Below are 14370 nucleotides of genomic sequence, written 5' to 3'. Positions count from 1 at the left end.
TTTTTTTAAATAAGTAAGAGGAGGAAGAAGAAAGATAGGGAAAGAGGAAAAGAAAGGTAAGAGGAAAGCTTATTTTGGTGTGGGAAAAAAGTGCTAATTAAGTTTGCAGACATTCATTTGTCACTATATATTCAGTCAGCAACATAAGGAGTTCTCATTTTTATAATTTTTTTGCTTTTCATTGTTTTTTTTGTAGAACATCACTATGTACTCAGGATGGCCTTCAACTCAAGATTTTTTGAGTTAAAGGACGACATACCTAAATTACAGGTATGTACCACCATAGGCACTAAAGATATTTTAATAATAATAAGGATATATATATATATATGTGTGTGTGTGTGTGTGTGTGTGTGTGTGTGTGTGTGTGTGTGTTTATTTATTTATTTTTTAAATTTTTTCAAGACAGGGTTTCTTGCATAGCCCTGGCTGTCCTGGAACATGCTTTGTAGAACAGGCTAGCTTCAAACGAACTCACAGAGATCTGCCTGCCTCTGCTTCCTGAGTGCTGGAATTACAGGCGTGTAAATTATGTATGGGTGCATATGTCTGCATGCAGGTATGTATGTACATGTGAGTGAAGGTGCCTGCAGAGGCCTGAGGCATTACATTACATCCCCTAAAGCGAGAATTATGGACCTGACATGGATATTGGAAGTCAAACTCAGGTCCTATAGAAGAATAAGAAGTGCTCTTTACCCCTAAGCAATCTCTCCAAGGACTACGGAGAGAAAGTGAGACAGAATTTGTGCCTATGAAAAATGTAAACTTCTTCATAAGATATTGTAAACAAAAGTTATTTCTAGTATCCATGAAGATAGGTTAACAATATGAACATAAAGTGAGGAGAAATGGCCAGTAATCTAACAGAGATGTTCTATTTCAACACTAAGACTGGAAATACAGATGAGCTGTCACATATTACATCTTCAAGATCATCAACTGGCAAAAAAAAAAAAAAGCTAGATTTGATGATGCACACATTTTAAAAAAATTTATTAAATTTTGGGGGGGGAGGGAGGAAGAGAAAGAGAGAATGCATGTTGTATACATGTGTGCATACATGTGTGCATGTACTGGTGGCCAGAGAGGCCAGAACAGGGTGTCAAATCCCCTGGAGCTGGAGTTAGAGGTGGGTGGTTGTGAGGCACTGATACGGGTTCTGGGAACTGAGCGTGGATGCTCTGAAAGGACAATAAGTACTCTTTAACTACTGAGCCATCTCTCCAGCCCTACTGTTATAAACACTTTTAATCCCAGCATTGGGGAGGTAGAATCAGGAGGATTAGAAATTGCCTATAATTGCTTATATAATACCAACAAAACTGGACAATTATGACAATGACTGCCTAATCAACAAAGCTTGAGGAATTATTTCCTAGTCTTTTACAGAAAAGGTTTGCTTGAGACTACTGACATCTACAATGTTAGATTAGATCCCTCTATTGGAGAAAAAGTTATGACTATTTGTGTACAGGTGCGCAGGTGACATGTGTGAAGGTCAGGGACAACTTTTAGGAGCCAGGTTTCTCTCCTTCCAACTCAAGGGTCCTGAGGATTGAACTCAGGTTATCAGGCTTGGTGGCAAACATTTTCACCCAACTGAGGCATCTCACCAGCCCTGTCACTACCTTTTTAAAATCCCCAAGCTGGATGTGGACTCACACTTCTAATCTTAGCATTCTGCGAGCTGAGAGAGAAGACTGCTGAGAGTTCAAGGCCAGACCCTGTCTCATAAAACAAAAAGAAAACACAATGAGGGCTCATGAGATAGCTCAGCTGGCTGAGTATTTGCCTAGCATGCACAAAGCTCTGTATTTAACCTCCATAACCTCAATGGGGCTTGGTGGCGCATGCCTATAATTCTAGCATTTGGAAGGTAGAGGCAGTCATCCTCAGTTCCAGACCAGCCTGGCTTTCATAGTACCCTATCTTGAAAAACAAACAAAATATTCCACCAAAATTCTTTAGCTTTCTTAAAAATTCTGTAAGTTAAAAGCACACCAAATGGTAGACTGGATGTGGTGGCACATGCCTTTGATCTCAGGAGAGACAGGCAGAGATCTCTGTGAATTCAAGGACACCCCTGTGTCTACACAGTCAATTTCAGGCCAGCCAGGGCTACAGAGTTAACCCTGTCTTATAAAACAAAACACATACCATATACCAAAGGGGCTGATGAAATGGCTTAGCAATGAAAAGGCACTTGCTATGCAGGGACACTTGGCTCAGGCTGGGAGGAAGGGACTGGACCTGCCTGGACTGAGTCTACCAGGTTGATCACAGTCCTCGGGGGAGGATTTGCCCTGGAGGAGGTGGGAATGGGGGGTGGGCTGAGGGTAAGGGGAGGGGGTGGGAGGCGGGAGAATAGGGGAACCCGTGGCTAATATGTAGAACTGAATGGTATTGTAAAATAAAATAAATAAAATTAAAAAAAAAAAAAGAAAGAAAAGGCACTTGCTATCAAGCCTAATGACTTGAAATCCTGAGACACATACCGTAGAAGAGAAATAACTCCTCCACATTGTCCTCTGACATCTGCATACATGACATAGTACATTGGGTACTATGCACACATACACACTATAAATAAACGCAATGGGATGGATATACCAACGCATATTTTAAAAGAACAAAAAGTCTATCATGCATTTTCAGATGTGATTATGAAGCTGGGCACAGCAGTGCACATTTCTAATCCCAGCACTTGAGATCAGGCATTCAAGGATCAGGCAATCAAGGCCAGCCTGGGCTACATGAATCCCTGTGTCAAAAGGGGCCAGGGGCACACATGGAGAGATAGCTAGGTTGAGTTCTATCCCAAAAATCCACATAAAAATCTGGACATGGTGTCATACTTGTATCCAAGCACTGGGGGAAAAAAGACTGGTGGTCCTCTGGAGCTTGATGGACATCCAGCCTTAGCCGAATTAGCCAGCTCCAAGTGCCAGTGAGAGAAGATGTCTCAGAAGCAAATTAAACAAAGAAAACACAGCTGGATGACTTCTGAGGAACACTACCTTAGACTGACTTTGAGTGCTCATGTGTGCATCCATCCCTCAAAGACATGTGACCTGGCACACACACACCTCTGCCCTTCCTAGAAGAAATTCTAGAAATTCAGTAGTCCTGTAGGCCAGTGGGAAGCCAATAACTATCAAACTCCATGCTGGCAGCATAACTGACCAAGTCACACTAGATCTGGGACGCCCAGGGAAACCTCTTACCTTGTGATTACATGGTAGTAATAGATCTTCCCTTCAGGATCTCGGGCTGTCTTCCAGTTGGGAGGTAAAACAATAGTTTTTGGTTTTGGAGGAGAAGGGGGTGGCAGATCCAGTAGATTATTTGTTACAACCATTTCAGGCTAAAAAAAAAAAAGTGTATTTTTGATCAGTGATATTTCTTTCAATATGTCACAATAGAGTAAAATGCCCACTTAAGCAATATAAAAAGTATACTTTCAGTTTGCCTTAAAAAGGATAAAGGAAAGGTATACTATGGGAAAGAGCTAACAAGATGATACATATGAAAACCCTTAGGGACCTCCCCAAGCTCAAAATTCAAAGTATCACACTTTAAAAATATTTAACAGTATGTTATCTATAGCAATATTTACCAACTTTAATACAAACCAACCAACCAGCAAGCAACAACAACAAAAGACAATGCTAATGGCATAAAATTCCAGGATACTGAGGTTGATGAGATGACTCAGTGGGTAGTAAGAGCATTTGTTTTTCTTGCAGGAAAGCTGGATGTGGAGGGAAGAGGATTCAATGAGCGGGGGTGGGGAAATCAAGATCACGATGGGGAAATCTAGAGACAACTGAATTAAGCTCATAGGAACTTACAAACTTTAGACCATAGCTGTGGAACCTGCTGCATGGGACTGGACTAGACCCTCTACATACAGGAGACAGTTGTGTAGCTGGGTCTGTTTGAGAGGCCCCTGAAAATGTGATCAGGATCCATCCCTGGTGCATGGGCTGGCTTTCTGGATCCCATTACCTATGGTCAGACACTTTGCTCACCCTTGGGGGGGGGGGGCGGGGCGGGGACCTGTGGTTGGTATATAAATGAATAAAATTTTTTTTTAATTTAAAAAAAAAAAGAAAGAAAGAAAGAAAAGCTGGATGTGATGTACAGTCTCCACATGGCAGCTAACAACTGTTTAGTTCCTGGGTATCTGATGCCTTTCTTGTAACCTATGAGGCGACACACATAGACATACATGCCAGACAAACACACTGGCAAAACACCCATACACTAAAATAAAAATAGTTGGGTGTGGTGGTGCCTACTGCTAGTCCCAGCACCTGGAGGCAGAGGCAGGTGGATCTCTCTCTGAGTTAGTTCCAGGCCAGTCTGGTCTACCTAGCAAGTTCTAGGACAGCTAGGGCTTCATAGAGAGACCCTGTCTAAATAAGTAAGTAAATCTTAACAAAAGAGAAAGGAAGGAAGGACAGAAGGGAGGGAGGGAAGGAGAGAGGGAGGGAGGGAGGGAGGGCGGGCAGAGGGAAACAAAGCTTGCAGAAGGCTGACTAGCTGGCTGGCTTTAGGTAGGCTTGCATCAATGATAACAAACCTGGAAAGCAGAATAGTAACATTTTATCCACTGTATATTTTTCTGTACATTTAAAAAATAGTTATGAAATTTCCATTATTATTTGTTTTTTTCGTAACTACACTTTTAAATCATAGTACTTAACCACAAAGCCATATCCAGCAACGATATACTTTCAAAAACCCAATAATCACTGTAACGGACCAAAGTGTTTCCCCAAAATTCGTGTGTTAAAGCCTCAATGTCACTGTGACCTTAGTGGTAGAAAAAGCCTTGATGTAGGTAATTAAGGTTCAAGGAAGTCAAGAGCAGCCATGAGCAAACAACATGACAGCAGAGGAAGCTTGCAGAGTGTGTGTGGACACAGCAAGAAGATGCTGCTGCTGCTGCTGCTGCTGCTGCTGCTGCTGCTGCTGCGAGCTGAGCAGAGGCCTCGGGAAACTCAGCTCTGCTGTCACCTTTACCTGGTGGTCAGTCTCCAGAGCTGTTCAAATTAATTTCTGCTGATTAGCCACCCAGTCTAGAGTACTCTGTAATAGCAGCCCTGAAATCAATACAATTACTATCTGAATATATCTTCCCATGTCCAGTCTATGTAAAACAATGAAGAATAACTTTCAGCTTTATTTCTACAATAGTTAGAGACCCCAGACTCCAGACTCAGATGAAATGCTTTCACTTTTAAACAGTCAACATTCCTAGTCCATACATTCTTTAGTACACCCCTACCCAATTTAGTGTAGTTGAAGATTTGGCCCAGCTTAAGACTCATTTCCTTAATTCCCAAATGTCTCTGTAGTCAAGTGAAAATTTTTTTTTCTCAAAACTTCTGTGTCCCTTAAGATTACTCCAAATTATTAGTGACTGCCATCCTTCCCCTATCTAGAAACAGTTCTGTCCTTCCTCAAATCAAATCCTTAAATGTCTTTTTTTCTTTTTCTTTTTGAAATAAGGATTGACTTAGAACTCACTATGTACCTCTCAGACTAGCCTAAAATTCATGTCAACTCTCCTGTCTCAGTCTCCCAAGTGCTAGATTATAGGTACAAGTTACAAGCAACTTCATTAATCTTATCAGGGTTTTATTTTTGTTTTGTTTTTTCTTTTTCTTTTTTCCTTCCCGAGACAGGGTTTCTCTGTGTAGCTTTGCACCTCTCCTGGAACTCATTCGGTAGCCCAGGCTGGCCTCAAACTCACAGAGATCCACCTGCCTCTGCCTCCTGAGTGTTGGGATTAAAAGCGTGCGCCACCACCGCCCAGCTTTTTTTGTTTTTTTGAGACAGGGTTTTCTCTGTATCACAGTGCTGGCTTATCAATGTTTTTTTAATGACACTACACTTTGACTACTTTGAATATGATATAAAGTGTGGTGGTTTGAATAAGAATGGTCCCCATCAGCACATATATTTGAATGCTTAGGTACCAGAGAGTGGCGCTGTTTGAAAGGATTAGAAGGTGTGGTCTTCTTGGAAGAAATATGTTACTGGGGTAGGCTTTGAGGTTTTAAAAGCCCATGCCAAACCCAGTATTTACCCCTCAGCTCTCAGTTATTATTCCAGTACCATACAAGCCACAATGTTCCCTGATGTGGTGACTGTAGGAATTCCTGGCCACTGGCTACTCCCCCAGCTGCATGACTGCACATGCACTGCCCAGTAGCCAACCAATTTTAAACAATCAACAAGGGGCCTTGCATCCTATGTAATCCATGCGCTGCATGGTCACCTAATTTGCACGAAGCGTAATCACATAATCTATGCACATGCGTGGCATAGCTACATAAGCCCATTTGCGCATGTGTTGGGGGGATCCTCTTCCTCTCTCTCCTTGTATAATCATTTCCATAGGCCTAAGCACATCTTTCCTTAACAAACTCTTATAGTGGGCTTTGTCGTACCTCGTAGCTTTGCTCCCATGGTAAACAGCACCACTTAATGAATAACAGCACCACATAAAACTAACAATGATAATGGGCTAAACCTCTGAAACAAGCCCCCAATTAAATGCTTTCTTTTATAAGAGCTGCCTTGGTTATGGTGTCTCTTCATAGCAATAAAGCAGTGACGAAGACAGAAAGAAGTTGGTATCAGGAGTGGGGTATTGCTTTGACAGGCCTGACCATGCTGCTTGTTTGTGGAATGTGGACTTTGGAACTTTGGATTCGGAAAGTAGTTGAATGCTGTAAGCAGGGCTTGATGGGCCACACTAGCAGGAGCCTAGCATTGCTCTCAGTGGTGCCTGATTGTGTTGTGTGGTTATTAGTAATCTCTCATATGCAGACTATAATAAAAAGGAGCAAACTGGAAAAAGAAATACAAAATGCACTGTTTGAGGAGAAAAGAAGCAACAGGAAGTATCATGAAGCTAAGTCAGTGCACAAGGAGATAGTAAGTTTAAAGAAAAGCCGGATGCTAAATGGAATAAATGGAGTGGTGGCCTCAGGGCAAGACCCCACCCAGCCAAGCTTCCAACTTGTGAAAAGGAATTAAAGAAAAGCTTAAACAGTGAAGGACACCATCAACAGAAAGCTGATACAAATGTAATTGAATAAAGGGGACAAGTTCCAGTCCCGTAAGTAGCAGAACTTGGCAGGTTCTGGCTTTAGAGTCAAGGATACAAGAAAAGGGCTGTGGAATCTCCCTCTGCAGAGGCCTACAAAGGCTACTGCACAGAAGGTGTGAAGGTGAAGCCTGGGTTGTAATGGTGACCCAAAGATGTTAAGAGATGCCAGAGTCGTGGGATACCTGCTGAGGAAAGCTGCACAACAGGTGTGGAACCAGCCGAGAGAGAAGTGTGCTGCAATCACAAATCCGAAAGGAGGTGGACATCTTAAGAGTGTTTAGACACGAGGCATGTGTTAATATTCTGACCCGCCCCTTGGAAACAACCTGCCCATTGGGGCTGCCCTGTGGCCTGATGTAAAAGCCTGATTTTAAGGAAAAACCCTTCCCTTCTCTCTCTTCCACTCTCTTTCCCTCCATTCCCACGAGGTGTGCCCTCTCCATCCCCCTTCCTCTCTTTTTTCTTCTGTCTTTCCCTCTTTCTCTTCATCTCTCTATTATAATAAACTCATTTCTGTAGGGAAGAGGGGCTGGCTAAAGAAACCCACCCTGACCCCAGAGCCCAGAATTAGGGAAGGATGGCTCAGATAAGGCCAGTGAGAGAAACACAGTTTAGCTCAGATCAGAGCCATCTCTGGCCCTGTCCAACTGACTTGTGAAATCAACCAATCACAGAGCAGGACAGCAGAATCCTGGCCCTAGGGCCCAGGGGAAGAAACACAGCCTGTGTTTGGGACCTGAGCCAGAGAAATGAACACTTTATCCCCGAACCCAGAACCCAGGAAATATGCTCTGACTCTGAAACTAGTACCAAAATAACAATCTTGGCCCCTAGAATCAGAGTCAGTGAAAGAAATGTTCCCTTAGAGCTAGTGTCAAAAAGCCAAGAAAGGCCAGTGACAGAAACACAGTTTGGACCTGAAATCAGGGCCATCTCTGCCCCTTGCCCACAAAACTGGCCAATCCCCGGGCAGAAAATAAACTAACCAATCACAGTTGACTCTGCCCCCTGGACATCCTATATAAACTGCCCTGCCTGGTTAGTTGTGAGCTGGTCTCTCCACCCTGGTAGAGGCAGCTACTCTCCTGGACTCCTCCTTCCCAAATAAACCTTTCTCAAGAGTTTTGGGTGAAGACCCTCATTCACTGGTGCACAAAAGAACCTTGCTGGGACGTCTCATAGTGGACTGAGCAAAGGGTAGCTGAACAGAAGACCCTTGGTAGACGGAGCAAGAGAGAGCTGGTAACACTGAGCCTGAGACTGTGGCTCTCCAGGAGAGGAGTAGGATTGCTGTGTCCTGTGGGGAGACCATCGCCCATCACACCAGGTATATCCTGACTTTCCCGAAGAGTCAGGATACCCTTCCCTGCTGAAGCAGTTCCAGGCCTGACTCTCCTGAGAAATCAGAAAAATTTCCTTTCCAAGGTTGGGCTGTTTCTTTGCAGTCCCAGCCAACACAGTTGTCCTAAACAGTTCCAAGTGTCTGGGACACCTTCAGGGCAGAGCTCTTGTTCTAAGTAGCTCAAGGTGTCTGGGATAGCTCACCCTCTAGGGCTTAACTGTCTCCTTGCCGTTTCAGCCACCAATTTACTAACATTTTGGTGCTGAAACCCGAGACACCAAACCCAGAGTTTTTGCAGTTTACTTACAATTTCCACGCGAATGCAGCACCTGGGTTGTGAATGACGTACCTCCGCCCACCACTACATGTGCCCTGGATGTTTTCCTTGACATGTTCTCCCTCACTCATGGGATAACCTAACCAGCCAGGGACCCCCACATGCAGCATCACAACAGCATGGAGATGCAGAAGTTAGATTTTGCCTGGTTGGTTTTTAGTCTTGCTATGTATGGTCCAGTATTTCTTCACTATGCTTCCTTTCTTCCCATGTGAAATTGTAATGCCTATTGTGGGGCCCAGGGCAGCTTGGCTATACAACTGCGCTCACAGGCTCAATAAAAACCAGCTAGAGAGTAGGCCTTAAGGCAACACCCAGTTCCAGGAAAAGCCATAAACTGGCACCACCCCAGAACGGGCCAATCAGCATCCAAGGGATAAATACCTAACATTCCCATCTAGGAGAAAAATACCTAATGTTTCAACTGTTATAGATAAGATCGATTGCCAGATGTCCCTTAGCCCAACACACACTTATCCCCTTTTGCAAAGATACCCCTAAACAAATGTCAATCAATTAGGGTCCTGAACCCTAGAAATCTCCTAACCCCAACCTCTGCTATAATCAAAACCCTACCCCAACCAAGCTCTGAGCTCTCTGTTCTCACTGCTGCGTTGGACAGACAGGGAGCCCAAGTTTGAGCTTGAATAAAGGCGCTTTGCTTTTGCATTTGGATTCAGTCCCCACATTCTGGGCATAGCACTATCCTGTGCCATTGTATATTCAAAGTATGTGACCTGCTTTTTTCCTTCGATTTTACAGGGGATTACAGTTAAGACACTGCCTTGAGTCTCAGACACTTTGAACTTTGTACCATTAAATAATGTTGACTGATAGACTATGGGGACGTTTAAAGTTTGAATGTATTTTTGCATTATGATATGGCTAGAGCCTGTGGGGGCGAGGGAGTGGAATATGGGTATCTGAGTAAGAGTGGCCCCCACAGGCTCATACATTTGAATGCTTAGTCACTAAGGAGTGGCACTGTCTGAAAGGATTAGGAGGTGTGTCCTTGTTTGTGGAAGTGTAAGCAAGCCTCCAATTAAATGTTTTCCTTTATCAGAGTTGCCTGTTATAGTGTCTTTTCACATCCATAGAATAGTGACTAAGATAAATGGTGACCATCACTTTACTTATTTAGAATGTCGGTTTATAATAGGAAAAGAATCTTATCATATTCACAATGCCTAGCAGAGCAAACCTCCTTATAGGCTCATTTAGTTTACTTTTCAAATTGTTTCACATAAAGCATTTTTTTTTTTTTAAGATTTATTTATTTATTATGTATACAGTGAGTTCTGCCTGCAGGCCAGAAGAGGGCACCAGATCTCATTACAGATGGTTGTGAGCCACCATGTTGGTTGCTGGGAATTGAACTCAGGACCTCTGGTAGAGCATCCAGTGCTCTTAACCACTGAGCCATCTCTACAGCCCCACATAAAGCATTTTAATTCTATCTTCACTACTTTTCCTGTCTCTTTAAAGTCACCATCAACTGCCAGATTGCTACAAGAGTCTCTTTAGAACTGTCAAGTGTTCTAATACAATATAATCACATTACTTCTATTTAGTCTTTCCCCTTCCATCGCAATCCCATTTTATTGAAAACTAGTATTTCCTCAAGATTTTATCATATCCTTCTATATACATTTCAGGAATCAAAAATATCTCTCAATATTATACATATCACACCACATACAAAGTGAAGTATGTTACATAATTCTACATCCCTAACCTAGTCCATTATATGTCATATTCTAGTACTCAGCAAATACTAATAGGTATTCCAGGAAAAAAAATTGCAATGTTATTATTGTGTGTGTACAGACACATGCATGCCACATGACAGGGCGAGATGAGGCCACTCTGTTATCAGTTCTCCTCCCCTTTCACCTTCACAGAAGTTCTGGGGATCGAACCTGGGTTGTCAGGCTTGCACAGCAAAGACATTACTAATTTAATTATCTCACTGGCCCAAAATTAGTTCTTTTAAGACAAGGGCTTGACTGTGACACCCAGTCTGCCCTTCAATTCACTGTGTAGTCCAGGCCCGTCTTGAACTCATGATCCTCCTGCCTCCAGAGTACTGTAAGTACAGGTTTACACCATCATTCCTTGCCTGTGTCTAGAAAATTATTACTTCAAAAGTTGATAATACATAAAAATATAAGATTAATCAAAGTAAGTAACAAAAAAAATCCTAGCTAATACATGTGGCTGCAATTTCACAAAATGTGTGACCTTCATGGTATCCAAGTAAAAATTGGTGGCTACATAAATTACAAAGAATATTAAAAAAAAAAAAAAATTGTATGGATGGAACTAGAAAAAATCATCCTGAGTGAGGTAACCCAATCCCAGAAAGACAGTCATGGTATGTACTCACTCATAGGTGGATTCTAGATATAAAATAAAAAACAATCAGACCACAACCCATAGAACCATAGAGGCTATATATATAGCATGGAGGTCCCTAGGACGACTGTGGCTTATAATAAATTTCGGTTTTACTCAATTATTGGAAAAAAAAATAGCCAAACGAATGGAAACACAAGAACTATGAACCAAAGGCTGAGGGGCCCCCAGCTGGATCAGGTCCTCTGAATAGGTGAGACAGTTGTTTGGCTTGATCAGTTTGGGAGGCAATTAGGCAGTGGGACCAAGTCCTGTGCTCATTGCATGAGTTGGCTGTTTGAAACCTGGAGCTTATGCAGGGACACTTGGCTCAGGTTGGGAGGAAGGGACTGGATCTGCCTGGACTGAGTCTACCAGGTTGATCACAGTCCTCGGGGGAGGCTTTGCCCTGGAGGAGGTGGGAATGGGGGGTGGGCTAGGGGTAAGGGGAGGGGGTGGGAGGGGGGAGAACAGGGGAACCTGTGGCTGATATGTAGAACTGAATGGTATTGTAAAATAAAATAAAAGGAAAAAAAATTGTAAAGACAAGATATACACCCAATGAGAGTTAACAAGTGGAACATTTCTTACAGGCTGTAAGGACTGAGGCTGCCCTGGTGCAACTATTGTAGTCACGGCTGAGGTTGGCTGTACCACCACTCCTTGTGGGTGAGCTGTGAAAATCTGCTGTCCCTGGATATACTGAAGACTTGGCTGGGCATAACTCTAAAAGACAAAATAAACAAAGTCGTAATTTATATTTTCTAGATTGTACTGTGTGAGGCATAGTAACTGACTTCCAATGACACAGTATACACACACACACTCTTATTCTTTCATTCGGTTTTTTCGAGACAGGGTTTCTCTGTGTTGTTTTGGTGCCTGTCCTGGATCTCACTCTGTAGACCAGGCTGGCCTCCAACTCACAGAGATCAGCCTGGCTCTGCCTCCCAAGTGCTGGGACTAAAGGTGTGCACCACCACTGCCCGGCGGGTAATAGGTTTTAAATGAGTGGTCCAAACCAAAACCACATGGAAATGGATTATCTACTCCCTCTTACTCAATTTATGTATCAGGAGACTGAACTCCTAAAAATGAAAATAGACTGTATCAAAATCACATGATATTCTGAAAGATGAGAAGGAAGCAGCCTTGTGAAAACTACTGTGCAATTTCTTAGGATCACCCTACCTGGTAAATAAATAGTGTTACTATTTATTACTGTATTAGCCTGACTAATAGGAAGTCCACCAGGACTGATGTCACAGTCACAGGTCAGTGAGTCTATTGAAGAAAATACTAAAATCACTTCATTTTCTTCACTGTAGTCAAGAGACTGGCATGTAAGACAGCACTGTGAGTTAGGAGACTATGGCTCTGTGTTCAACCCTTAATCTCACAGAGGCCGGAAAAAATCTTACTCATTCCATCCAAAATTTACTTTTTTTTTTTTTTTTGGAGACAGAGTTTCTCTGTGTAGTTTTGGTGCCTGTGCTGGATCTCGCTCTGTAGACCAGGCTGGCCATGAATTCACAGAGATCCTCCTGGCTCTGCCTCCCGAGTGCTGGGATTAAAGACGTGCACCACCACTACCCGGCCCACACACACTTTTTAAAAAAAAAAAAAAAAAAAAAAAAGGTACATTTTATATTTATATTTGGATTCAAAGGTATATAATAATTTTATTTCAAACACAGAAAATTTTTGTTTGTTTTTCTTGAGACAGCATCCCACTATATAGCTCTGACTGGCCTTGAATTCAGAGATTCCCCCTGCCTCTGCCTCCCATGTTCCGAGATTAAAGATGGGTATGATCGAATAATTCATATACTTCAATCTCACATCAATGTATTTAGCACAGAAGTAAACAAGCACACAAACCTTTCTCTTCTTTTATTCATAGAAACTGTTTAATTGTTTAATTTTCAGGGAAACTGGAGTGATGAGTGCTACCCCAGGGATTTAGAGACACACACTTCTCTGTCCATTTTGCTCTTTTTGGGAATTGCCCCCAACTTCTTTTTATTTACAGCGAAGATAGAGGAATATAATGATCTAAAAATTTTAATCTACAGGGAATGAATCCAAAAAGCCCTTCCACCTCTCAATCCTAACTGCATCAGATGCAGGCATTTATTTACCTCTAGAGTCTCATAAGAAATAAGGATTATATCTAAGACTTAAATCTATTCACATTTACTCCTCAACCATTGAAAATTCTATTAAAGAGAATGTGTCAAAAAGCTTTAAAAACCATCAGGTGATGACTGTTTACAGAGCTGACTAGATCTAGATACTTTACTCAAGGGAAGAGTTTTGAGCCCTGGGACTGAGATACTATCAAGTAGGGAAAAAAACATCAATACAAATACAAATTAAAAGATGTCTACATGATGCCAGAAAAAACCCAAGCAGTATGAAAAAGTTGGCTTTTTCTTCTACCAGGTAGGTTCCAAGGATGGAGCTCAGGTTGTCAAACTTGGTAGCAATAAGTCTTCACCAGTTAAACCAGCCTGGCCTTTAAGCCTTCCTGCCAGGTGTGGTAACAGACCCATTTAGTTCTAACACTCAGCTATTTAGTGTGCATTAGTCTCTATTAGTGTGCATCCCATGGCATACATGTGTGGGTCGGAGGACAGCTTCAGGAAGTTCGTCTCCACCTCCATCTGTCCCAGGGTAGTAAGGGTCAAACTCACGCCATCGTGCTTGTGAAGCAGGAACTCTGTCCACTGAGCTTTCTCTCTGGTCTAGACATACTTTCCTCAAACTCACAGAGATCTGCCTCAGCTCTGCCTCCCAAGTGCTGGGATTAAAGACGTGCACCACCACCGCCTGGCTAGAAATATTTTTCTTAAAATTAGATTGCCCTATCATACATGTTTATACACAAAATATAGTAAACTTTTAAAAAAGATTAACATTAAAAAGGATAATATGCATCAGAATTCATCCAGTACTAAGAGATACTGTACCAACTTCTAAGAGATATTGTAATCTCTAGGTAGTTAATTTCAAAGTTATCATAACTGTCTTAAGTATCCAAATTTATAGCTTAAATCCTCTACTTAGGACCAAAGAAGAAAACTTAGTCTAACAAAGGAAAAGTGTTTCTAGTTAATATTTTCCCCTTGAAATGATACTCAGTTTTTCACTGGCAATGGTCCTTGG

The 14370-nt window shown here is 42.2% G+C and overlaps 1 protein-coding gene across 4 annotated transcripts in view; it reads right to left on the bottom strand.

Moving 5' to 3' along the window:
• The window catches only part of Setd2 (SET domain containing 2, histone lysine methyltransferase), a 106635-nt gene that overhangs the window by 18360 nt on the left and 73905 nt on the right, over positions 1–14370 (bottom strand). For all 4 annotated transcript variants that reach the window (XR_005092045.1, XM_028886868.2, XM_028886867.2 and 1 more), the window contains 2 exons: positions 11794–11928; positions 3228–3367 (listed from right to left, as the gene is read on the bottom strand). Coding sequence is in view for 3 of the 4 variants with exons in the window: in XM_028886868.2 (XP_028742701.1) it covers positions 3228–3367; positions 11794–11928 (275 nt within the window). In the remaining variant the exon portion in view is untranslated. The remainder of the gene's footprint in view (positions 1–3227; positions 3368–11793; positions 11929–14370) is intronic.

This window comes from Peromyscus leucopus, chromosome 7 (assembly GCF_004664715.2).
Source record: "Peromyscus leucopus breed LL Stock chromosome 7, UCI_PerLeu_2.1, whole genome shotgun sequence".
In the NCBI taxonomy this organism is placed as follows: Eukaryota; Metazoa; Chordata; class Mammalia; order Rodentia; family Cricetidae; genus Peromyscus; species Peromyscus leucopus.
The sequence above is the reverse complement of the archived record's forward strand: the minus strand, read 5'-3'. Positions and strand labels throughout refer to the sequence as shown.